General features: G+C 41.4%; 1 protein-coding gene across 1 annotated transcript; it reads left to right on the forward strand.

The window, feature by feature from the left end:
• Positions 1-1,207: 1,207 nt before the first annotated feature.
• Positions 1,208-26,221, forward strand: ZNF879 (zinc finger protein 879). Its single transcript, XM_069467853.1, has 7 exons — positions 1,208-1,306; positions 4,075-4,203; positions 16,099-16,312; positions 17,331-17,398; positions 20,083-20,209; positions 20,649-20,744; positions 24,760-26,221. Exons 1-7 carry the CDS (start codon positions 1,208-1,210, stop codon positions 26,187-26,189), a joined length of 2,163 nt encoding a protein of 720 aa, XP_069323954.1. The 3' UTR covers positions 26,190-26,221.
• Positions 26,222-26,560: the final 339 nt, after the last annotated feature.

Genomic DNA, 26,560 nt, shown 5'->3' on the forward strand with positions numbered 1-26,560 from the left:
CAGAGGCTGTGAACACGGTGGACCTAAGTGCGAGGCGGGAGGGCGAGCTGGGCGGGAAGGAACCAGGGAAGCAGGAGCGAGCAGACCTTTAAACATTAGGTGTACAACCGCCCCGCCGACGGGGAAATGGAGCTCAAGGAGTGAGACGACAGACAGGGACACACAGTTGGCATGTGTCAGCACCAGGATTTGTACCCAGAATGGTGTGAAACCACAAGCCCACACTGCCTTGATGGAGGGAGGGGACAGGGCCGGTCCCCTGCGGCTCCCACCCCCACCTCTTGCAGGGGAGGCTGGAACCCTAAGGAGTTGTCCCGGCGGTGTCCACAGCTTCCCCTGGCTCTGGAGCTGTGCCTCACTTTCCCCATCTCACCCTTGGGGGCCCTCCCCCGCCCTGAGGCCCCGCCCTGGCTGAGAGAGCAGAGGGCGACCTGGGACAGGCGGCCTGCTCCCGGCCACAGGGATTAGCAGGCTCCTGGTGCAGGGGCCTGAGCCGGCTTGGGCTCCATTAGACAGGGTGGATTATGGTGGCCTTGGGGATTTGGGCAAGGCTGGCAGAGGGAACAAGCCAGAAACATGCCACCTTTCTCTCCGCCCCCACCACAGCCAAGGGCGTGGTCTCCTTTCCCAGAACCACCTCTCCCTGCGGGAGGCCAGTCCAGCTGTTTCCACCCATTTCACAAGTGGGAAGGGTGGGCCCTTAGCGGGCACAAGGCCAGAGCCTGCCGCTGCCAGGGTGCACGCACGGGGCTTCGGAGGTGAATGGGCCGTGCAGGTGGGCCCACACGGCAGGCACAGCCCTTCCCTGCTCTGGAGGGCCCAGGCAGCTGCCGTGGCTCCCGATTTGAATGAGCAGAGCAGCCACTGGCTCCTGACCAGAGCAGGGACCCTCAGGGAGCAGGAGCAGCAGCCGGGAGACCAGGAAGAGGCCCCCACCACTGCCCCCCGGGGTGCGGGAGGGAGGCCAGGCCACCAGTGCTACCCCTCGTTTCCGTAACTGGTCACATAGTGGTGGCTGGTGTTTATAAGTACCTTCTCCACCACCCATTCCATATCCCTTTGGCCCTCAGCAAACACCTCAGCTTGCGGTGGCTCCTTAGCTGGTGGCATCACCCAAACCTCCATGCCTGCAGGGGCCTGGCCTTTCCCGGCCCTGCCTAGGTGGTGCCTGTGGCTGCCCATTGACTATAGTCGCGGGGCATTCGCCATGTTGGGCAACCGCCGCCAACGCGGGCTTCTGTCCAAACTAAAATCTGGCCTGAGAAAGCCTCCGTCCTCGCATAGCTTGTGTCCTGAAGTGCGAACTGTAACCTGACTTAGAAGGCAGGCGAACTGGAAGCCTGATTGAGGGGTGTGCTTCTGTAACCACTGCTGAATCTCACTCCGCCGGCCCCAGCAGCCAGAACGGAACCGGGCACCGCTCCCAGCCGGCTGGGCAAACCCTGGCCAGGTGCCGCGGGTGCTCAGCGTACCCGGTGGCTATTTCTGACCATCACTTCCATTTTCTGTGTGTCTTTCCTTTTTCTGTTCATAAATTTCCTCCAAACATGCAGCAGTGCTCACTTTGAGAATCCTTTTCTTTCCTTGCCCAATTAAACTTTGTTAAATTTCTAAAATTTTTCTTTTAAAAATTCCAAAACATTTTCCTCACCCCAAAACTCCGTACCTTTAAGCAGTTACTCTCAAGTCCGTCCCCCACGGGCCCCTGGCAAGTGCAGACCTGCTTTTGTCTCTGTGGATTTACCTACTTTGAATATATCATGTAAATGTATGTCGCCTTTTCCATCTGGTTTCTTTCACTTACCATGTTTTGAGGTTTATCCACATTATAGCATGTATCAGTACTTCATTCCTAATTTTATAATAAAATTCCATTGTGTGTCTGTAGCACAATTTGTTTACCCGGTGTCCATTGATGGACACTGGGCTGTTTCCAACTTTGGTCTATTTGCGTATGAGTATTTGTTTGAGTACCTGTTTTAAATTGTTTTGTGTACATACCTAGTTTTGGGGGTCAGGACACACCACTCCATAGTATGACCATAGGAGACTAGAAGATGCCATCACAAAATGTGCTTCTTTAGCATATTTTGATCTGGTTAATCCGGGAAACTGCAGACACAGGAGTAGCTCTGAAAAACTGCCCTTTTGTAAAAGAAATTTACATCCAGAAAGGAAATCTATGTTAGTAAAAGTATCCTGTATCAGGAAGAGGGCCGCTCCAAAAAACTTTTGTTATCCGAGAGAGTTTTTATTTCTATAACAAGACAACCTTTATTCCCCATGCATTTCCTCCTCTCACCCCCCCATAAATTATCTCCAAGACAGCCCAAGCCCCTGTTCCTTTCTGTAGCTCAGGATGCTATACAGGCCTCAGTCATCTGCCCTTCCTCCAGCCTCATACTCTGTGGGACTCCCATGCATATGTATGTAATTAAATATGGCTTTTGTCGTCAATTTAAATCATAGTCCTACTAAAGACCCTGGGAGGGTGGAGGGAAGCCATCGTCCCCTCCCATACACTAGGGGTGGAATTGCTGGATCATATGGTAATTCCATATTTAACTTTTTAAAGAACAAACTGTTTTCCACAGCAGCCAAACCATTGTACATTCCCACCAGCAACGCACGAGGGCTATGATGTCTCCACATCCTCGCCGCTGCGCGTTCACCAGCTTGGCTGAGTCTGGTGAGACAGGACACCCACACTCACAAGTCACATGAAGCAAACTTATCACTCACGGAGGGTGGCAAGGAACGGCAGAAGCCCAGCGTTCATGACAAGCTACTCCTCTAAGGCTCAGAAAAGCTGCCCAGGGTGGGTGAAGTTTGCTTTGCATGTGCCCCACTGGCACCATGGCTGAGGACCCCAGGAGGGCCTGCCCTGGGTTACGTATACTGTGGGGGTGGGGGCACAGGATTTGCAGGGCCAAAGCACTGAAGGATGTCCTGCCCCTGGGGGGTACAGGAACAAAGCCCAGGCTGTTCTGGCCGGCCCCTCCTTAATAGAGTGTTTTAGTCCTAGCACATTCTATAGTTATTCTTGAGAACTACAAATGAGAAAGTGGGGAAAACTGTGTCCGTCCAAGGCCATTCTGAAAATCCTGTAACCAACACTTATTTTCTACTTTTGTGATTATCACCTTTTTAGTGAATGTGAAGTTACATCTCATTGTGGTTTTCATTTGCATTTCCCTAATGACTGATAATATTGAACATCTTTTCACATGCTTTTGGCCATTTGGGTATCTTCTATGAAGAAATGAGTATTCAAATTCTTAGAGCCTTTTTAAATTGGGTTGCTTGTCTTCTTGTTGAATTTTAAGACTCATGTATATATACTGGATACTGTATCCTTATAGATATATGATTTACAAATATTTTATCCCATTCAGTGAGTTTTCATTTCACTTTCTTGAGAATGTCTTTTGGTGGACAAAAGTTTTAAGTTTGATGAAGTCCAAATCATATATTTGTCTTTCATTGCTTGCACTTTTGGTATCATATCTAAGAATCTATTGCGAAACCCAAGGCCATGAAGATTTACATCTATATTTTACTCCAAGATTTCTATAGTTTTAGCTCTCACGTTTAGGTCTTTGATCCATATTGACTTACTTTTTGTGTATGATGTGAGGGAGGGGTCCAACCTCATCCTTTTGCATGTGGATATCCAGTTGGATACATGGAAGGCCTCTATGGTAGGTAATATTTGGTCGGAGACTGAATGAAGAGTGTTAAAAAGCAATGTTGATGTCTACTAGGAAGAGTGGACAGCTCTTGGAGATCCCAGGTACAGAAAAATGTCACGAAATAGAATGAAAATGCTTGCATTGCATAAATCTGCAGATAAAAAGTAACCAGAGGTATTGGAATAATAGGATTGGAACAGACCACTCAAATCATAAGAAGGTTTGGAACCAGAACACTAATGAAAACCACAATTCTAACAAAAATAACAGCAAAGTTAAGGGGGCATGATAAAATGTTAAATACATAAATGTTAAATGTTAAATACATATGTGTGTATCTACACATATGTGCTAGAGTAAATTGAGAACTTCACCTTTTAAGAGAGATGAAAGCACCTTGGAGAAAGAGGGTATGATGAAGGAGGGGCTGATGCCACTGAGTTATGAGGACCGTGCAGAGAGCAGGCGGCCACCTGAGCCGAGAGAGATTGTGGGAGCGGGAGTCGGCCAGGTACAGGCCCGTTTGTTCAAGTCGTACTGCTCTCAGCTGTGTGGATTTCCCTGTGTCCAGACCCTCTGAGTGCAAAGTATCAATGTGCTGGAGGAAAATCCCATACAAACCACGAAACCCTCCACATACCACCAAACTAATCACAATACGGAAACTTGTTGCAACGAAATATATTTCTTCACAAAAAAATTCAGAATAGAAAAAAAGAAAACATGCAACCGTGCATTCTATGAGGCCAATACATGGTACAAGAAATAAAGTTTATAGGCCAAACTAAGGAGCATAGGTACAAAAATCTGAGTCCAATATTTGCAAGCTGAAATACACAAAAATGTCATAACCAAGTCTGGTTTATCCCAGAAATGCACTTTAGCAGATTAATGACTTAGAAAATCTATTAATGTGATTCACTGCATTAACAGATTAAAGGGAAAAACATGATTATCTAAATGGATGCAGAAAAGGCATTTGATAACATCTAATATTAAATTCATGATTTTAAGTTTTGCAATCTAAGGATCTTCTTTAAACTGATAAAGTTATCTACTAAAAGCCTACAGAAAATATTGCACTTAGTGATGAGTTATTTGAAGTATTTATTTCCCTTAAAATCAGAACAAGACAATAATTCCAATTATTACTCCCTCTAGCGGGCACTAGTCAGCGCAAGAAAAAAAAGAACCATAATGGTTGATTTGGAAAATACACAGCTGTCATCGTTTGGAGACAATATGATTGTCTATTTTATTAGTCAGGTTCTCCAGAGACACAGAGAAAAAATATATATATAAAGAGATGTATTATAAGGAATTTGCTCATGTATTTATGGAGGATGAAAGGTCCCAAGATCCGCAGTCTGTAAGCTGGAGACCAGGAGAGCCATAGTGTAGTTCCAATCTGAGTCTAAGACCTGAGACTCCAGAAAGCCCACGGTGTTGGTTCCAATTTAGCCAGCAGCCTCCAGACCCAAGCAGAGCTGATGTTTCAGTCTGAGTCCAAAGCCAGGAAAAAATCGATAGCCCAGCTCAAGGCAGGCAAGGCAAGAGGCAGTCTCTCTTAGTCAGGAGAGGGTCACCCTTTTTGTTTTACTCAGAGCTTCAGCGGAATGGATGAGACCCACTCGCACTGAACTAAAGCAATTTGCTTTACTCAGTCTACTGAGCCAAATGTGAATCTCATCCAGAAACACCCTCAGATACACCCAGAATAATGTTTCACCAAATGTCTGGGCATCCCGTGGGCCAGTCAGGTTGATCAGGTTGACACATAAGATTAACTATGGCACCTACATAGAAAATAATATATAAATATAAGAGCAATCCTAAAATTATTTGCCTTTTTATACACTAGGCACAAAAAATTAGAAAATGTAACTTTAAAAAAGATTCCATTTATAACTACAAAAATGTATAGGATAACTAGGAATTGTCTGACCAGGGGTTGGCAAAATCTTTAAGGAGACTATTAAGACAATTTGTTCAAAGACATAAAGAAGAACTAAAGGAACTGGGTGATAGAAAATGTTCATGGCTAGGAGGACTCAATAAATGTAAAGATTCTAGTGCTTCTCAAATTGAGCTATAGATTCAGTGTAATCCCAAACTATATCCCAAAGGGATTGACATAGAATTTAACACATTGATTCTAAAATGTATGTAGAAAGTCAAAGGGCAAAGGATAATTGGTTCTTCTTCAAGAATAAAACAAGATGATATATCAAGATGTATTACAAAGCTACATTAATTTGTGAATGGTAATGGTGCAGACATAAATATACAGATGAACTTTATAGAATAGAGTCCTTAAAATAAGTTACACGTATATATGGGAAATCTGTATAGGGAAATCCATTTTATATATATATGGAAAATTGATTTAGCAAATCATAGGGAAAAAGACAAATTATCAATAAATGATTTTGAGTAAATTGGGTAACCATAATGAAAAAGAATGAAATTGGATCCCTACTTCACACCATGCACAAAATTACTTCTAGATGGATAAAGACAAATATTAGAATAAAAATTTAAAAGACTTTTTAATGTATGAGTACATGTTCTCTGAACCAAGTCTGGTGAAGGGCTTGTTAAATATGATTAAAATGCTAAAAGCTCTAGCACAAAAGGAAAAGAATTATTAAATTGTCTAGAAAACTACAAACCTCTGTTCACCAAAATACACCATAAAAGGAGTGAAAATTGTTGCCATAAACTGTGGCAATAGAGATATTTACCATGTAGGTAACTGATAAACAATCAATGTACACAATAGGTATAGATATGAATCAGTAAGAAAGAGACAACACAATAGAAACATTGGCAGAAGACTTGAAGAGCATTTCGCAAAAGAAGAAACTAAAATGGGCCGGGCGCGGCGGCTCACACCTGTAATCCTAGCACTCTGGGAGGCCGAGGCGGGAGGATCGCTCGAGGCCAGGAGTTCAAGACCAGCCTGAGCAAGAGCAAGACCCCATCTCTACTGAGAATATACAGAAATTAGCTGGACAACTAAAAATATATAGAAAAAAATTAGCCAGGCATGGTGGCGCATGCCTGTAGTCCCAGCTACTCAAGAGGCTGAAGCAGGAGGATCAATTGAACCCAGGAGTTTGAGGTTGCTGTGAGCCAGGCTGACGCCCAGCACTCTAGCCTGGGCAACAGAGTGAGACTCTGTCTCAAAAAACGGACAGTAAACATATCAGATGTTTAACTCCCTTAATAGTAAAATAAAAATGAAAACATCAGTGAGTTAAGACTTAACTTTATTATCCCACTTGATTGGCAAAAATGTAAATCTCTAATCAAATTGTGAGGAATCCTCATAAAACATTGTTACTATAAGTTGGTTTAATCACTCCACAGTTTGGCATTATATTGTAAGGCTGAGGATGCACATACCCTAAGCCTGCAATGCCACTTCTGCGTAGATGCCCTGAAAAGTTTCTCATCATGCACACACTAATGACACCATGTGGAAACAACACACAGTGACCACTGACAGAATGACAGATAAATAAATTGTGGCATAGTCTCACGTGCACTAAAGAACAATAAAAATTAAGAGCTTCGACCACATGTATCAAGATAGATGAGTTTTACAGACACGATGGAGTGGGGACAAAAATAATAATAATTAAAATAATAATATAGTGATAACGTCTAATACTTATATAGTGTTTACTATTTGCCACTGTCCATACTTTATTCATATTTAGTTTTTGCACTATTCATTTCTTTAGTTTTTGACTGTAAAAAGAAAATAAAAATCTCAGCCTCCCCCCAACTCCTCACGTATTAATAAAAGGGAAGGTAGAGGCCTCAGCTGTGAAGAGCTGGCCCCACAGACCATTCATTAAGGGAACTCCTGCATGACTCCCCACGAGCAAGGACCTGCACATTGTAACTTTAGCTCCCAAGCTCTGTCTAGCTCCTAAAACTGAGGTCTGTTTGATTCCACTCTGATAATGAATTACAAGTTAATTTCACAGGCAAGAGAACAGTGACAAGACAGGCTCAGACATCTGCACCTACCTGGGAATGTCTGCATAACTGATGCTTCCTCCACTCCCTTTTTCTCTTCTAACATTTGCCTCACCTTATGTAAAATGTAGATTTCTTGGGTCTCACAAGAACCTAACCATTTTTTCTCATACCACAACCTTTCTGCCTTTTTTGCTTTCTTTATTCCTTTTTATTTATTTAGTCATTTATTTATTTATTTATTCACTGAGACAGAGTCTTGCTCTGTTGCCCAGGCTAGAGTGCAGTGGCATCATCATTACTCACTGTAACCTCAAACTCCTGGGCTGGAGCAATCCTCCTGCTTCAGCCTCCCGAGTAGCTGGGACTACAGGCATGCGCCACCGCACCCAGCTAATTTTTCTATTTTTGGTAGAGACGGGTTCTCGCTCTTGCTCTGGCTGGTCTCGAACTCCTGAGCTCAAGTGATCCTCCTGCCTCGGCCTCCCGGAGTGCTGGGACTACAGGCGTGAGCCACCTTGCCCGGCCCCACATGCCTTTATATGCTGAAAACTTCCAAATTCCCTTTCAGAAAAACAGCCACAGTTTTATCTGTGGTTCATGTTTTCCCCTGGTGTATCCTCAACTTTGGCTTAATAAACCTCCGTTTATTGAGATTTTTGCCTCAGTCCATAGCCTGATGTCCTTTTTCGGTTGTAGTATCCCACAAAGGACATGATGTCACATTTAGTCACCATGTCTCTTTAGGTGCCTGTTGGCTGTGACAGTTTCTCAGACTTTCCTTGTTTTTAAGGACCTTGACAGTTTTGAGGAGTACTGGTTACTTTGTAGAATGTCTCTCTACTGTGATTTCTCTGATGTCTTTCTCATTATTAGACTTGGCTTATGAATTTTTGGAAGAAAGACCACGGAGGGAAAGTGTCATTTTCCTCACACGATATCAAGGGGTGCATACTATCACTATGACTTAGAACTGTAATCGCTGGACAGTGTTTGTCATGTTTCTCCACTGGAGTTACTCTTTTTTCTACTTTTCCACATTGTGCTGGTTAGAAGGAAGTCACGATGCACAGCCCACCTCAAGGTGCACTTCTTGGAGGGTGGAGTATTTACATTAATTATTTTTAATTCTTTTGCATGAGAGATTTGTCTACTCTCCCATTTATTTATTAAGCCACTTATTTATGTCAGCATAGACTCAGATGTTTATTTTGCACTTTGTGTTATAATCTAATGCTACTTTATTGCTCAAATCATTCTACCTTTGGTCATTAGGAGCTCTTTCAAATGGCTTTTAACATGTCCCCATCACTGGTTTCTGTTATTTTGAGAACTTCTTTACTTTCCGGCATTGTAACCAGCTCCAGGAACAAAAGGGCCTTTTTGCAGTTTTCTTAGGTTTCAAGCTCCCAGGCCAGTAACTTTGTAACTTTCTCTTTTACTGATCCATTTCCTTGATGAGTTGTTTTCAGAAATGGCAGAACCTCCTTGCAGCCACAAGGTAACTACAAGGCCTCAACCACCTGATTGTTTAGAGAAGTGAAGACAAGCCGTAAGTGGCATTTCACCACAAATCTTGCCCACAGGATGACCAGTATTGCCCCCAGCTCATTAAACTATTAAAATCCACCCTGAGAGGGGCTTATCTGCCATTTTTTGATCACGCGATGTATTGTATGTGCCAGTGTGATTTCTCACTGCGCTTGCGTCCCCTGTGCTCCATCCCGAACATGTAATGATGCTCACTCACTTCATGCATTATTCATTTCACCTCTAGAAAAACTCCTGACCCTGGCAGTTGGGGAGGTAGATTTGAGGCCGTCCTCCCACTCCCTGGTTTATGTCCTCCGCAATAAACTTACTTTCTTCCTTGACAATCCTCGTGTCTCCGCAGTTGGCTTTCTGTGCAGCACACAACTGAGCCTAGGGGAAAAAATCCCTTTGCATGTCTGTTAACAGCATTACCAGTGCTCTGGCTCACCTTGTACATATTCCCTGCCTCAGCTTCAGAACCTATTTCTCCAAGGAGCTGTGGTTTCTTTTATTGGAAAACAGTGTTCAAAAAGAAGATATGAGCTCTAGGTTTGTGCATTGCTACTGGATCTTCTTTGCTTTTAGAACTTCTCAGCTGACAGAGCAGAAAAATATATGTGTACATCAACTTGAGTAGATACACATATCTATAAATATTTCTCTGTCATGATTAGAGCCCACATTAAGCCAAACAGTTTATGCTGATGTCTCCAACTCTAATCCATCACCACACCACTCCCCATTTCAAGATCCCTAACTTTATCACCTCTGCAAAGTCTCTTTTGCCACATAAGGTAATAGTCACGGATTCTGGGGATTAAGATGTGAACATATACGGGGGTGGGGGGTACGAACCAGCCTACTACAGTGCGTAGTGGTATCTCACTGTAGTTTGAATTTACAAATCCCTAATGACTAAAGATGTTATGCAAACTTTTATGAGCTTATTTGCCATTATTACATCTTTGGCGAAGTGCCTGATCAAATCTTTTGCCCATTTTTAAAATTAGATTTTTTTTTTGTTGTTGTTATAATTTTGAGAGTTCTTTATATATTCTGGATACAAGTCCTTTCTCAGATCTATGCCTTCCAAACATTTCTCCCAATCTGTGGCTTAGCTTTTCATTTTCCTAAAAGTGTCATTTGATGAAGTTTTAATTTTGATGAAATCCATGTCAACATTTTTTCTTTTATGGATCATGCTTTTGGTGTTGCATTTAAGAAAACTTAGCCTAACACAAGGCAACAAAGATTTTCTCTTATTTTTTTCTAGAAGCTTTAATGTTTTAGGTTTTACATTTAGTTCTATGATTAATTCTGAGAGTTTTTTAATGGTGTGAGCTATGAATCAAACTTCACTTCCTTGTATGCGGTTGGCCAGGTGCTCCAGCACCGTATGTTAAAAAGTTACCCTGAATTGCCATTGCCATCTTTGTGTAAAATAAGTGGCCCATACATGTGTGGGTCTATTGATGGATTCTGTATTCCGTTCCATTATCTATTTGTTGTCACCCAACCAGGTTCTTTTTGCCTGTTGCACAGGAAAAGCCAATGCATGGAGACAGCAGGGACACAGCAGAGAGTTTATTAGTTAGCAGACAGCTGACATGGAAACGGGCAGAATTTCTTTAATCCGCCTCCCCGACAAGCTCTAGGCTGGGAATTTGGCAGGCAGAGGACTTAGGGAATTGGCGTTGCTGTAAGGTTGGGTGGGGGATAAAATCACAGGAAAGGAGAAACTGCAGTTACTGCAGGCAGTCAGCGCCTCGGCAGGATGGCTCTCTGGTCTGGGCAGCATGGGTGGGCCTGCAGGAATGCAGGGTCTGGAAAGCATTTTAAAAGGCAGTCTTAGATTTCACAATAGAGGTGTTATCTATAGAAGAGACTAAGAGAAGTTATAGATTTTGTGCCCAAACTCCTCAACAGTAAGCAATTCTAGGGAAGCAGGCTAGGGGCGGTGAATTCTGAACTGTAGCTACACCTTACAAAGGGTAGAAGTCTAGCAAAGTTTTAACCCCTTGGTTTCAGTTGATTTTATAGAGATGATTTCAAATTTCTCTTTCTCGATCACATCCCTCATTCACTGTCTGGATTGCTATAGATTTATAAGTCTTGGAATCATCGAATGTCAGTTCTCCAAGTTTGTCCTCTTTTTTCAAAGTCATTCTGGGTATTCTATGTCCTTTGAATTTCCATACAAATTTTGGAATCACCTTGTCAAATCACCAAGCCTGCTATGATTCGTGGGGAGTGTGCTGAAACTGCAGATCAATCGGGGGAGAATTAACACTTAATATTGATTTTTAAGAACATTTACCCATAAACAAGGCATATATCTCTCTACTTATTTAGGACTTTTACAATTTCTCTCAATAATGTTTTGTAGTTTACAGTAAATAGGACTTGCCTGTGGTTGTCAGATCTATCCTGAAGTAGTTCATATTTTTATGCTATTGTACATAACTCTGCTTTTTAAACTTCAATTTATGATTGCTCATTGCTAGTAAGAAGTACAATTGATTTTGAACGTTGACATTGTATCTTGCAACCTTGCTAAACTCACTTTCTAGTTCAAGAAGCCTCTCTGGAGATTCCATCAGATTTTTCTACATAGACAATTATATAAGTTGTGAATAAAGGTAGTTTTACTTTCTGCTTTCTAATTCAGATGCTGCTTCTTGCCTTACCCTAACTGCTAGCGCTTCCATGAGAATGACCGATAGGAGTGGTGAGAGCTGACATTCCTGCCTTGTTAACTGACCTTGGGGGAACAGTAATTCTTTAGCCATTAAGAATGGTGTTAGCTGTAGGTTTTTGTAGACAAGTTCTTTTCTAGTTCTTGTTTGGTGAGAGATGTTTATCAAGAATGGATGTTGGGACTTTGCAAATGCCTTTTCTGGGCCTTGCCCTGGAAGACTGTCAAAGCAGTAAGCTGGGACAATCACAGGGCTCACCTCGTTTGTTTTTTGTCTCTCAGGAACCAATGTCCTTTGTTGCCTAATGTTTCCTGTTATATATTTCGTCTGTTGGTGGTGTTGGTGGTATTCATTTAAGGTAGGAGGGTAATTCCAGGCCCTTTTACTCTATCTTTGCTGGAAGTATAAGTAAATAAATTTTTATGGCATTTGACACCTTTCAATCCATTGCAGCTATTATTCTTTTTTATGATCAATTCTTCTTATCTTTGTCCAACAGAACCCCTTCAAGCTGGTTTCTGTGTCCTTTTGACATGAGACTTTGATAGCTTTCTTGCTCTCAGGAACCATACCTGTTTTGTGCACCTCTCTGCCTCAGAGTTACAATAAACCATTTCGCAAAAGAGCCCTTTTATGTTAAGCGCTGTTTAGAGACCATAATTTGGTAGCTAATTGCCATTGGATTGTCATTCCTTCTAGGTCTTTACAGTGAACAGAGACAGAGAAAAAAAATTTTTTTAGAAAGAACCAAAAATTGATTGTTGACATTTTCAATTCAAACATCAAACAACAGGCTTTTCCCAACTTGTAAGAAATTTAATTTCTATTTCTTTTGGCTTATTCAGAAAAGCTTGCCTGCTGATGACATTAACTTAAAATTGTTTATTTGCTTTGTCCTGCAGTATGTATATAAATTTGCATTTATCAATATCATATTTTTACTGTTAGTAAGAATATTGAATGTAGCTTAAGATTATTCTGTGGTTGGTTACAAAGTCATAGATCATATTTCTATTTTCCCAGTGGTTTCTTATAAATATTTAACATACATATTTAAACATAAAAAATGTACATCTAAAGTCATCTGGTATCCATGTTATCCCCCTGAATAAGACAAGAATCTTAGCATGCTATCATATCTTCTATTTCCTCATTGTCACTCTCTTTTGTAATCATCTGGGTTTTTAATCCTGTTATTAAATTATTTTCACAATATGTCTCAAGAATCATTTTGACTCTGATATATTTTACTTGTTAATCTATTTGGTACTGTTTCTTGTAATCCATGTAAATTTTACTTTCTTGAATTCTTCTTTTTTTTATAAATTACATTCATTACTAATTCTATCAGAGATATTAGAGGAATTACAATCTATGTAAATACTTTCCTCCTCTAAATGCCTTTGCTTCACTCACAATTCACTGCAAGATTGGAGGGTTACAGAATTCGAAATTCGAACTCATTTTACTTTAGAAATCTCGAACTCTTTTTTTTTTTTTTTTTTTTGTTGAGACAGAATCTCACTTTGTTGCCCAGGCTAGAGTGAGTGCCGTGGCGTCAGCCTAGCTCACAGCAACCTCAGACTCCTCGGCTTAAGCGATCCTACTGCCTCAGCCTCCCGAGTAGCTGGGACTACAGGCATGTGCCACTATGCCCGGCTAATTTTTTCTATATAGATTTTTAGTTGTCCATATAATTTCTTTCTATTTTTAGTAGAGACGGGGTCTCGCTCTTGCTCAGGCTGGTCTCGAACTCCTGACCTCAAGCGATCCACCCGCCTCGGCCTCCCAGAGAGCTAGGATTACAGGCGTGAGCCACCGCGCCCGGCCAGAAATCTCGAACTCTTGAGCTCAAGCGATCCTCCTGCCTCAGCCTCCCAGAGTGCTAGGATTACAGGTGTGAGCTACTGTGCCTGGCCCCTCATTTTACTTTAGAAATCTGAGGACATTGCTCCACACAATCTTCTAGAACACAGTGTTGCTGAAAAGTATGATGTCAGCTGCACCTTCTTTGGTTTTCTTGGAGTAGTGAATATTCTTGGTTACCCAATATCCTCTCCCCTTCCTATTTTCCAAAAGAACCTTGATTTTATTTACATATCCACATTACACCCAGGTCCTGGAGTGTGGAGTGAAGGAAGTGTGGAGTGCAGTAAAGGAAGAAACCTGTTTTTTGATGACATCACAGAACCGCTGATGGTGCTATAGCTGGAGTTGGCCCCAGTGATTTCTTGCTATGTCCTTATCATTTCTGTTAGGCTTGCTCAGGGTGGGAAAGTATGGAACAGAGTGTGGCTAATGGAAAACTTAGATAATGATCATCCGGCTTGTGAAACAGTAGCCACAGGGTCTGGGGAGTCTGGGGGGTTGTAAATTTAACTCTGACCACAGGCAACACCAGCAGGAACTGGTTTCTGTTCAGAAAAATTCACCCTCCCTTCCAAACCTCCTATAAAACTCACCACTCTCCTCCTCCTAAGGGTGGATGCTTTTTTCAGCCTCTACTCATCTGCACCCAGATGCCCAAAGTGAATAGCAGTTTGCTACACCTGAGGCTTTGTGTGTCTCCCTCTTGGCTCCAGACCTAACAATTTCAGCCAACTTGAGCAGTTCTATCTTGTATTACTTGAAGTAAAAAAACACACTGGTAGTCTTTTATTTCCTCCTTCTTTTCTGGTTGCTTTCAGGGGTTTCTGTTTATCTTCAGAGTTCTGATATTTCATCCAGGATGTATTTTTTTATAGACTGCTCCCACCCTACCCTATCCATTATGCTCAACACCTTATGTTCTGTTTAATCTCAAGACTCACAGCTTCCTCAGCTTGAATATGTTTTCTGCTATATCTCTATCAATATCTTCATATGTAATCTATTTTTTATTAATTCCTCTCCTCCATTTTCTTTGCTTTCTTCTTCCGAATCTTTTATTAGATACATTTTGGATTTCAAAGCACATATCTGCTGAGTGTCTTCCAGGATTTTCTCTCAATTTCTGGTGTTTTGGTGGCATTTTTCTAGAGCTGTATGAGATTTACTCCTTTGAAAATTACATATGTCTTTTTTTGTTCTTTTAAGGAGTATTAAGTGAAAAGGGGAGGTAATCATGGATACTCAGTCTGCCACCTAATTGCTGTGTTTTGCCAACAATGGTTCATAACTGTTACATTTTTATATTTTATTATTTTAAAATAATAATTAAGTATAGAATTAACATATGGTCCCAAAGTGGAATTGCTAAACCATATGTTAATTCTATATTTAATTTTTTTTGAGGAAGTGCCATACACTATACAGTTTTTCAGGGCAGCTGCACCATTTTATATTCCCACCGTCAATGTACAAGGTTTTCAATTTCTCCACATCCTCACAAATACTTCTTGTTTTCTGTTGTTGTTTTCTTACTTTTATAATAGCCATCCTAATGAGTGTGAAGTGATAACTCAATGTAGTTTTGATCTGCGTTTCCATAATGATTAGTGATGTGCATTGTTATCTTTTATCAATATAAAACATCCCATTTTGTCCAACTTAATTATTTTTATTTTGAAATGATCTTTGTGTCATTGTAACACAGTGATCCCAGATTTCTTTTTCATATTATTTTACCTGGCATCTCTTAGTCTATCCCTTTATTTGCTACCTTCAAGCACCCTTTGGCTTTAAGTTTTGGCTTTAGGTCTGTCTTCGTAAACTCTGATGTTTGGTATTTTAAAAATCAACCCTTACTGAGCACATTTTATTCGGCGTGTACAGTGCTAGTCACTAAGGATGCAGTTGTGATAACAGTCAATGCCGGAGGAAAGGCTTTATGTTACAACTTAAAGGAGACATTTCAAAAGAAGAAATGAGTGTCAGGAAAAGGGAAATACTAGCTTTACGCTTTCGTTTTTACCCAATGTGAGTGCCAGTTAATACATATTTTTGTAGGCTACAAAATTTAGACATAATTTTTTAAATTAAAAAAAAATGGTAAAATAGATTGTAATAGTTCTCTCACCACACGCTAACAGTCAGCAGTCTTCACAGTTTAAAATTCATACTCACTTTTCCCTCTTATTGTTATTGTCATTATAATTACAAATAAAATGGGTGCACGAAAGGAAGAGAAATAGGCTTCAGCCTTCTCGTTCTCCAGCCTGACTGCTTTCCCGAGTCTTTGTGCCTATGTTCCTTCTCGGACACCGTAGAGGGCTGTGCCGCGGGGACGCCTGGGAAATGTAGTCCGAAGGGACAGGCTCTGCGGTTCAGGCAGGGAACCCGTGGGCTCTCCCGTGCGCAGGCGCAGGCGCGCCCCGAGGCTTGGCGGCGAGGAGAATGTCTCTGAACTAGGTGTTCCGCTCGCCTCCCGTACGGTGCAGCGCCCCGAGTACCCGCCGCGGCGGGCCCAGGCGCAGGCTGCCGGTGAGGGCCGGCCCGGGGCGTGCGGCCGCTGCGGCTGGCCGGGACGGAGGGCTGGCCGCCGCTCCAGTCTTCGCCGAGCCCGGGTTCCGGGCGTGCGAGCCTTCGCGGCCTCGGCAGGTGGACTCGGCCGCGGAGGGGGCGTTGCCTGGAAAGGCCCCCCGCGGAGGCCGGAAGCCCAAGTCGCCGCCGGCGACATCTGGGCTCTAGTCTCCCGCCAGGCTCCGGGAGAAACGGCCGCAGAAAAGAGACTGCGGAAAACTGCCTTGATTCAGTGTCCGTGAGCCCTTGGGGCGATTTTCGGCTTTTAGCGTCTGTTGGTTTGACCCTCTCCCCTACTCCATTCCCCAGAGTTTAAAGTTTTTATTTTATATTTACTCATTTTTGTCAATCCTGCTTGTCTAGCATTGTTTTTCTACAGGTAATCCTAGAGTGATTTAAGTATTTCCTTTTTTTGTTTAGTGTAATTTCGTCCACTTGCTAAGTTACTTCCCTTTTCTCTAAATGTTGAATTCATTTCTAGCCAGAGATGCTATTCCTCTGAGCCCTTGTTTTTTTTGTGGGGGGGAGGAGGGCGGGAGAGAGAATGGGTAACACTTCCTTTAAAGCAACTTTCTGATGAAGTAAAACTTCCATGAGTAAGAAAAGAAAGGAATAATTTTTGGTTGGCTATTCCAGAAAAAGGCATCCGTTCTTCAAATGCTATTTTCCACCTTGAGCAATATCCAAGTCCAGATGTGTGGAATTTTATGTCATTTCTCTTTAATTTAATATCTCTGTGGGCCTCACTTGATTGTGCCCTTTGCCCTGTTAATGCACATCAGTGGTTTTAATCCCTTGGTTTGTTTCATCTTGATTTATAAACCAGTGGCTGAAAGGTAGCAGGTTTTGGTGGCCATGCTCAGGGTCCCTCTCTGCAGGTGCTCGGCATGTGGAGGTTTCTAACTGGTCTGGCCTAATGAGGGGGGAGCAGGAGTGCAGGCAGGATGAAAAGACCTCACAGTGTCCTTCTACATTCCAGGTGCCTTCTCTGAGAGGGGCAGCAGGGAGGGAGAAATGGCCAGAAGGTTGCTGCCAGCCCAGGCACAGGTGAGTGAAAGCTGTTGCTTTCTTGAACTGCCTTCAGGGTTCAGAGATGGTAGACCTGTTTCATCCATTGTTGAGCTTCTCTAGGCCTTGAAGCCCAAGGAAGGACCTGAGGACCTGCTAGGTAAGAAACTCTAGAAGGAAGATGTTTCCTTGCCTCAGAGCCAGTCTAATTGTGAATTTCTCACTTAACAGTTAAGTACTTGTTGACTAGGAATTGACTAGGGAGCCCCAACCCCTTCCTTCTGCCACGCCTAGAGCTTTGTGAAGGATCTTGGTATGTTTTTGCCCTGTGGAGGACAAAAACACCAAGGAGCCAAATAATTCCTTCATAACACTGGGATTTCGAAGGGAAGACGCACTGTCTTTGCCCTCAGGGGACTGAGACCAATCAACATATGGGAGTAGTCAGGCTAGGGAGGGACCTCATGTAGGAAGGTGGTCCCGTAGGATTATAATACAGCTGAAAAATTTCTGTCACCTTGTGATGTCATAGCTGTTATAGCACAATTACTTTTTTTTAAAAAGAAAATAAATTTAGTGTCATGTAAGTGTACGGTGTTTATAGAACCTACAGAAGTGTACAGTAATGTCCTAGGCCTTCACATTCACTCACCACTCACTGGCCCAGAGGAGCTTCCAGTCCTGTAGTCTCTGTTCATGGTAAATACCCTAAGTACCCTATACGGGTGGACCTTTTCTTCTTCATCTTTTATGTTGTATCTTTACTGTACCTTTTCTATGTTTAGATTTACATGCCTACAATATTTAGTACAGTAACATGCTGTACGGGTTTATAGCCTAGGAGCAATAGGCTCACTATACCGTATAGCCTGAGTGTAGGTTTGTGTAAGTGTATGATGTTTACACAACAATGAAATTGCCTAACAGTGCATTTTAAAGAACATATCTCCATCATTAATGATGTATAGCTGTATTTCAGGGTAAGGGTCCAGGTGATTTTCTAGAAAGATTGAAGACAGAAACCTTGTGAGCAGGTGTAGTCAGGGAAACTGTCTAGCAGTGTGAGATTTTGGATTCACACAGAAGGACCAGGCTGTATAGATGGTGAATGGAAGGCATCCAGAAGAAATTGAAGCTTGGGCAATGGTTTGGGGGCAGATGTGGGTAAAAGAGCCTTCCCTGAGATGGAAAGCATCCTGGTCCAAGTGATTTCTTCCCTCCTTCAGCCTTTCATGGCATTTAACTCTGTATCATTAATAAATTGTTGGGAAAATATAGTTAAAAACATAATCCTCCAATCCAGAAAACCTCTATACAAAGGTAGAAGAGAAAGAAAATAATTTTATTATTGAGTAAAGATTAAACCAGATTGTGATGCACATCATAGGCAATCCACTAAAGAGATTGTAAAGACAGAAAGCTCATTCTTTTATATAGCTAAGTGGCTACTACCCAATATGTTTAGGTAGGTTTTGCAATTTGGAGTGACATGTTAGGCCCATCTGTTCCCAGGAAACTGGGCAATCGGCTTTTATCTTTGTTAAAAAATAAACTTTGGCACTTAAAATTTTAGAGTTTATTTGAGCAGGCATTGGGCAGCTCTAAACAAGAAGTTGTGCAGGGTTCTGCCTAAAGGAGTGAGGGGAAAGTTTTATAGGGTGAGTGCAGAAGCAGAGCAAAGAAATTATTTGATCGGGTAAAGTTTGATTGGTTGCCTTATTTGGACTGTCTCTGTGCACAGTTCCTGATAATATAACTAATGTTTGGGTGGTGCTTGTGATTGGCCGAGCTTAAGTTTCATTTTTTTGGGAACCCAGGGCATTGGAGCCATCTCAACTTAATAGCATCCTCTCAAGTTATTTGAACATCTTCCTTGATGCAGTTGTCTATATGATACGGTTTTATTTTGTTTAAATATGGAACCTGAAAAGACATATAGCAAAAAGTTAAAACTCTTTCTGGTGGTAGAAAGTTAGATTAGCATTTCTTGTTCTCTTCCTTGATATTCATCTTTTCTAATTTTCTTTTTTAAGAAAACAATTCTTAGTAAGGAAAGAAAGGGGCTTCTGGTTCAGAGTGGTGCTTGTGATCCAGTGAAGCAGGAGAGAGATAAAAGAACAAAGGCTTATGGGGTGGAGAGGGAGAATCCTGACCGCAGTCTTCTCCTCTAGCTCTTATTGAAAGGTTATGCAGCCCACCACCTGGGCCCTCTCCTGGCAAAGCTGCGCCTGGGACATTCTCAGAGCCTTCCCAGCTGTGAATGTCAGTGTCCTCTCCCCTAGGACACAGAGATGGCCCATGGTGATGACAGAACTAGGACCCAGTGACCTCCCTTCCAGGCAAGCCAGGTGGTCTCCCATCTATTCCTCCTTAAGTGAGTGTGCTGGCGCCTCCTTCTAAAACCTAACTCTTATGTGTCATCTGTAAGATGAGAGTTTGGTCTAGGTGATTGTACATTTCCAAGTCTAAAGTTCTGTGTTTCTCTCATTTTGTTTCATAATTTCAAGTGCTTATCTTGTTTGGCTGCTGTGTTTAAGCTTTCTGAGGGGGCACCATGCTTTGCTTACAGTAGATGCATGATAAATATGTGTTCAGTGACTGAGAGGTTGTCCAGAAATACTTGACTTGAAATACTTAGAACCCTGAGTTGTGACAGGGTTGCTTCACAGTCATCCCATTGTGAGGATGGTCCTGGGTGAGCAGGAATGGGTTTGCCATTCCAGGAGTCTGTGACATTCAGGGATGTGGCCGTGCTCTTCAGCCAGGATGAGTGGTCGCACCTGGACTCTGCCCAGAGAACCTTGTACCAGGAGGTGATGCTGGAGAACTACAACAACCTGGTCTCACTGGGTAAGGAGCTTTCCTTGTGATACAGAATCTGCCATGAGAGCGTTTCAGTATTCTCCAGGGAGGACATTGGAAGGGCTTGAGCAGGTTTGGCTTGCAGATGGTCTCAGAGAGTGGCTGTTGCTAGTCCCTTTGGCTGTGTGGAGAGCTCACAGCTTGGTAGAGTTGACAAAAGGTATCTTTTCTGTGCTTTTCCTGTCTTCTGCTCCCCCAGGCTCTGTCACCCTGGGTCCCATAGGGCATTCCAGCTGAGAGGAGTGCACAGACAGAGCCCTAACTTTCTTCCTGAGACCACCTCCTGGCCATCCTCTACGAGCCCAGTTTTAAGCCCTTCTCAGAACAAACCCCCTTCTCCCTGGCACTGTCCCTCTCCCCTGGGATCTCTGGAGTTGGGTCTGTGTGCCAGAACGGCCACTCATGTCTTTCTCTTGTTTATGAACAGGGATTGTGTTTTCCAAGCCAAAGGTCATCTCCCAGTTGGAGCAAGGGGTAGACCCCTGGATGATGGAAAATGGGATTCCTCAAGGCCCGCTTCTGGGTGAGTGCCAGAGTGATTGGGAAATGGGCATAGCATTTTCTGACTGCCTGGACACAGGGAGGAGGCTGCACTCTGGGAGACACTACCAGGGGCCTCCTTGATGTGCCAGGCCAGGTGGGGATGCTGGGGAGGGCCATTATCCTTTCTCTCCACTTTTTTGATTACTTGGTCCATCAAGTTCAGAGGGAGGGTTGAATTCTCCCAATATGGGTTACATGTTTGTCAAATGTCTCTTGTAATTTGCAGAATATGTAATGCAATATATAATGTATAAAGGTTTATAATTCTTGTTATCTCCCACCTTTTTCCTTTTACTGGATTGACTCTTTTCCTAAATTACATTCTCTTAGTGGTTTTAACGTACCTTTTATCACTATAATACATCCCTCATGATTCCATCTTGGAACAATCTTTTGCTTTGACTTTCTTGTCTACAACTTTTTAAACATGATTCAGCAGAAACAGTAACAACAAAAACCCAGATGTATGTGTAGGTATATGCACACGTGAAACAGGGAAACTGGGTATGGCAAAGTGGTAACAATTACGGGATCTAACCAGAAGGTTTGCAGATTTTCATCATGCCATTCTTCTAACTCTTTTATGTGGAAATTTTTAAAATAATATGTTCCAGATCCTGGCTCCTAGGACCTATCACTTAAGTCTGTAAAACCCTTGTGGGATGCTGCATCCTAAGCTCCCCAGTTCTGTTCTACTTGGGATTTTGTCTTTGTTTCTGGCACCAGAGGAGGGCTCTCTTGAGCTTTGCCACTTACCTGGCATTTATTTTTCTCTCTAGCAGGACATAGGCTTTCTGTGTCAGTTCAGTTTAGTGTTTCCGTTCATGAACTCTGTCTTCAGATTTTCACCTTTGGTATGACTAGAATATTTTCTTGAGTAAATTTTTTTCAGCAGTATTCCTGTGTGCAGTATTTGTATGTGTCTAAAATCAGTTCTTTTTTCTCTTCTGGGAGTTGTCCTTTGAATCTAGATTTCTGGTATCAGTTTTTTTTCCCCCTTAGGATTGTCCAAACTTTGCTCCCCTGTCTTTGAGCACTGACTGTTGTTGATAACAAATAAGTCCTCCATTAGTCTGATTCTATTTCCTGCATAGGCAACCTTTTTTTTCTTTTCTGTCTTCTATCTGGGACCTTATAGGATTTTCCTATCTTTGGAATTTAGACAATTCATTATGTTGTATCAAGGCCTGAGTTTTTTTTTTTTTTTTTTTTTGCTTTAATGTTATTTGGCATTCACTGGGCCCCCTGCTTTGAAGACTCAATCCTTTTTTTTTCATTTGAGGGATCCTTTGTTTCTGCTACATACTTAACATATATTCTGCCACTTTCCACCAACAATTTGGGACAACTGATTGGAATAAAGATGTAATAAAATAGAAATTCAATCAGAAACCTAGAAGATAAATATATCTGTTGGAGGACCAGAATGGTAGCTATAAATGAGTTTCAAATTTGGCCCTGAGCTTTCTGGTTGGCGAAGAAACCATTAAGTATCAAATTGTTCTTTTGCAAGCACTTAAAAAAAAAATCAGTTATTTTTAATTCGTACAAGTTATACATGCTATTGTGAGAATAAAGTGGAGGATGAGCAAAAAAAGGAGAGTCACCTGAAATTTTACCAAGTGTGATCAACTCCTGCTGTGAATTTACTATTTATCTGTTCAGACTATGTAAATATTTGTTTGAGTGTGTTTGTGAATTAGAGACGGTACACAGAAAGAGACAGAAAGATTGATTGTACATATTGTTCCAGAGTTTGTTTTGTGAATGTCCTTCAGTTATTTAGCCCTCAGTAAATAGAGGCCTACTTCATTGAAAGGACTTTATTGTTAAGCCATGTTTTATTAAACAATCTTCCTTTTAGAAATTTTAGTTTCTAGTTTTTCCCTATTATTAATAGTACTAACATGGTTATAGGAATACAAAGGTATAACAGAAAGAGAAAAAGGTCTGAAGAGTAAATCATTGCAATATAAAAGCATAAATACTGTAATTGAAAAGGCAAGGTATGTGAGTTCAAAATCCACAAAGGATTTTTTTAAACACTTGGGTTTCGTCAATATCAATGAAATTCAAACTAAAGCAGTGAGATACCATTTTCCCTTATTAAATTACCAAGGATTAAGAAATATATATCCACTGTTTTGCTACTACTCTGAGTGATGAGCAGTATCTTTAGTGAGATTTTGATTGGTACAGTCTTTCTGGAGGATGGTCTGTCTTTATTAAAAGTTTAGAAATTTCTCAAAATAATTTCATAATTGCGCAAAGTTACAAAGATATTGTAACACAAGGTATTACTGGTGTAAAAAAAGGCTAAATGACTCTCAGAGGGGACTTTATTAAATGATGATATGTTCATGCATTGGACATGTTATGTAACCATTAAAATCATGATGTCAGCCTACTTTATTGACATGGAGAAAAAACTACGATTTTTAAGTGATGTGGGAGTGGGGAAAGCTTATTACAGTTTTAGCCCATTTTTATTTTTTAAGTAAAAGCGATTTGTTATATACAAAAAACTCTAGTGAGCTAAATCCCACATATAGTAGTGATTATATTTGCATGATGTGTTTATGGGGGGACTATGTTTTCACTTTTATCATTTTCTGTATTTTCTGAATTTTTCTTATAATTATTTCCTTTAATTCCCTTAAAATATTTCCTTTTTAGTTAAGAAAATAAAAGCTCTTTCATAAAATGTATTCATTTCTTTTGAATCAGTGATTCCATTTCTTGCATGGTATCCTAAGTAATCGAAAAGGTGGAAAAAAATTATTCTCAAGAATGTACTCTTCTCCCCGTATTTCCCAGTATTATGATATTGTGTCAATCTCCGTTGAGCTGCCCAAGCCAAAAGCTGGCAGTCATCCTTGAGCCTCCCTGTCACTTCCTCTGTATGCTCTAGTCATAAGTGGAGATCTGCCAGCTTTACTGCCACAACATTACAGTCCATTTGTCACACAACAACCAGAGTGATCCTATTTAAACGCAAACCCTATCATCTCTCTTCTAATCCCCAGTAGTGCTTGGAAGAAATTCCAGACGTCTTCCTGTGGCCTACAGGACTCTGTGTGATGTGTCCCAGCTCACCTCTTTTCCTCATCTCCCCTTGTTCACTCTGCTTGAGCCACATTGGACTTCTTTGTGTTCTGGAACACAGAAAGCTTAGGGCTTTTGTGTTAGCTGTTCTTTCTAACTAGAATCATCTTTATACCTACCTTTTTGCCCGACCAACTCTTGTTATTTAGCTTTCATCTTTGATTTCATTTTCTCATCACCCCGTTTAAAATACCAGCTTATTCATTCTTATTGCATATCACCTTGTTTTTGTTTTCTTACAGTCCTAATCACTCCTTGATACTTGTGTGATGACTGATTATTTGGTCATTGTCAACATCCCACTGCTAGAATGTAAGCCTTGAGAGAGGAGGCCCTTTTCTGGCTGGTTCCTTGTAAGTCCCAGAGTCTTGACCTTTGCATAGTACACAGTGGGCACTGAGTAAATACTGCTTGAGTGAGCAGATGTCCATGACAGCATTATTTATAGCACTCTGATGAGTCCCAGAGCAGTACTACTTGAGACCTTGTGTTTTATAGAGCTCTTCAGGGGCGATGGTTCTATGAAAGAGCCATCTTATTTTTAGCCTCTCTGCAGTTTTCCCTTGGTGCTCTGGTGGCTGACATAGCAGATGAAGCTAAGTATAATACAGCCTGTGCTCAGCATTGCCTCCTATACCAATGGTCTGTGCATTGTTACTAGATCAGGCCTGGCTTCTGCTACTGGAAGAACTTTCCTCTGAGCTCCTCAGCTCACCTGCATATAGGTTTCTTCGGACTCTCCTATCCAGGCATGTCTACCATCCTGCTTCCTTCTCTTTCTCTTCTTTTTCCCATCCTTTCCTAAGATGTTATGGCTATATTTATTAATTTTGATGTCACTTTTCTTTATTTCTAGTGCAAGAGAGACTTACATGTTTTGTTTATTTTAGGATGGGAGAGCTTGTTTGAAACCATAGTTTCTGAAGAGGAAAATCAGGAAGTCATGAAAAAACTCATAGTTGATGGTCCTTTTGACTTCAGGTTGGGAAAAACCTACGTAAATGAGGACAAGATAGAGAAGCAACAAGGCAGAAAGAAACTCTTCAGGAAAGTGTTAGTTACCATCAAAAAAATCTACATGGAGAGGAACTTTAAAGGTATTGAACTTGGGAAAAATCTTGATCTAAAATCATCACTTATTAGAAAACCCAGAATTGTTTCTAGAGGAAGGAAACCTCATTCAAAGCAGTATTCAATTCTATTTAAACAATTAGGAGTCAACACTGTGCGTAAATGTTACAAATGTAATATCTGTGGGAAAATCTTCCTCCACAGTTCTTCCCTGAGTAAACATCAGAGAATCCATACTGGAGAAAAGCTGTATAAATGTAAGGAATGTAGGAAAGCGTTCAGCCAAAGCTCCTCCCTAACTCAGCACCTGAGAGTTCATACTGGAGAGAAACCTTATATATGTAGTGAATGTGGAAAAGCTTTCAGTTTTACCACATCTCTTATTGGACACCAGAGAATGCATACTGGAGAGAGACCCTATAAATGTAAAGACTGTGGAAAAACATTTAAGGGTAGTTCATCCCTTAATAATCATCAGCGAATTCATACTGGAGAGAAACCCTATAAGTGTAATGAATGTGGGAGAGCCTTTAGTCAGTGCTCATCCCTCATTCAACACCACAGAATTCATACTGGAGAGAAACCGTATGAATGTAGTCAGTGTGGGAAAGCCTTTACTTCAATATCGCGGCTAAGTAGACACCATCGAATTCATACTGGAGAGAAACCCTTTCATTGTAATGAATGTGGAAAAGTATTCAGTTACCATTCAGCCCTTATTATACATCAAAGAATTCACACCGGTGAGAAACCGTATGCATGTAAAGAATGTGGTAAAGCCTTCAGCCAAAGCTCAGCTCTCATACAGCATCAAAGAATTCACACTGGAGAAAAACCCTATAAATGTAATGAATGTGGGAAAGCCTTCTCGTGGATTTCACGGCTTAATATACATCACAGAATTCACACTGGAGAGAAACCATATAACTGTAAGGAATGTGGAAAAGCCTTCAGTTCCCACTCAGGAGTTAATACTCATCGAAAAATTCATACTGGAGAGAAACCTTATAAATGTAATGACTGTGAAAAAGCCTTCAACCAAAGCTCAGCTCTAATTCAGCACCAGAGAATTCACACTGGAGAGAAGCCGTATAACTGTAAAGTATGTGGGAAAGCCTTCAGACAAAGTTCATCTCTTATGACACATACGAGAATTCATACAGGAGAGAAGCCTTATAAGTGTAAAGAATGTGGGAAAGCTTTCAGTCAGAGCTCATCTCTTACTAATCATCAGAGGACTCATAATTGAGAATACTATATAAATAAAATGCATGTGGGAAATCTTCCAACTGAAGTTTATTCCATAGTGAATATCAAAGAATCCATCCTGGGAGGAAAATGATGAAGAGTAGTTAATTGTGGATGAAACTTCAGAAGTTAGACCTCATCAATCATCAGAGACTTCATGATGCAGGGTAACCTTGGGAGTATTAGGAAAGCTTCTGTAAAATGTTTATTCATATGTTTTTAAGTTATTACTATAAAATTGAAAATTTGTTAGGTTGCAGGGTTAATATTCTTGCGTTTTCTTTCTAGTGATGTATGATAACGGCCACCAGCTTCTATAAGCATCACTGGAAAGCCTGCTGATTTATGTGAAAATGCAGCCGTAAAATCTAG

Source organism: Eulemur rufifrons, chromosome 5 (genome assembly GCF_041146395.1).
Source record: "Eulemur rufifrons isolate Redbay chromosome 5, OSU_ERuf_1, whole genome shotgun sequence".
NCBI lineage: Eukaryota > Metazoa > Chordata > Mammalia > Primates > Lemuridae > Eulemur > Eulemur rufifrons.

Excerpts from the sequence above, each read along its gene's own strand:
- ZNF879 (XM_069467853.1), top strand. The coding sequence starts at position 1,208 with ATGTTGGGCAACCGCCGCCAACGCGGGCTTCTGTCCAAACTAAAATCT. Across the intron at positions 16,313-17,330 it reads GGCCCAGGCGCAGGCTGCCG|GTGCCTTCTCTGAGAGGGGC; the intron begins GTGAGGGCCGGC and ends TCTACATTCCAG. Across the intron at positions 17,399-20,082 it reads TGCTGCCAGCCCAGGCACAG|GAGTCTGTGACATTCAGGGA; the intron begins GTGAGTGAAAGC and ends TTGCCATTCCAG.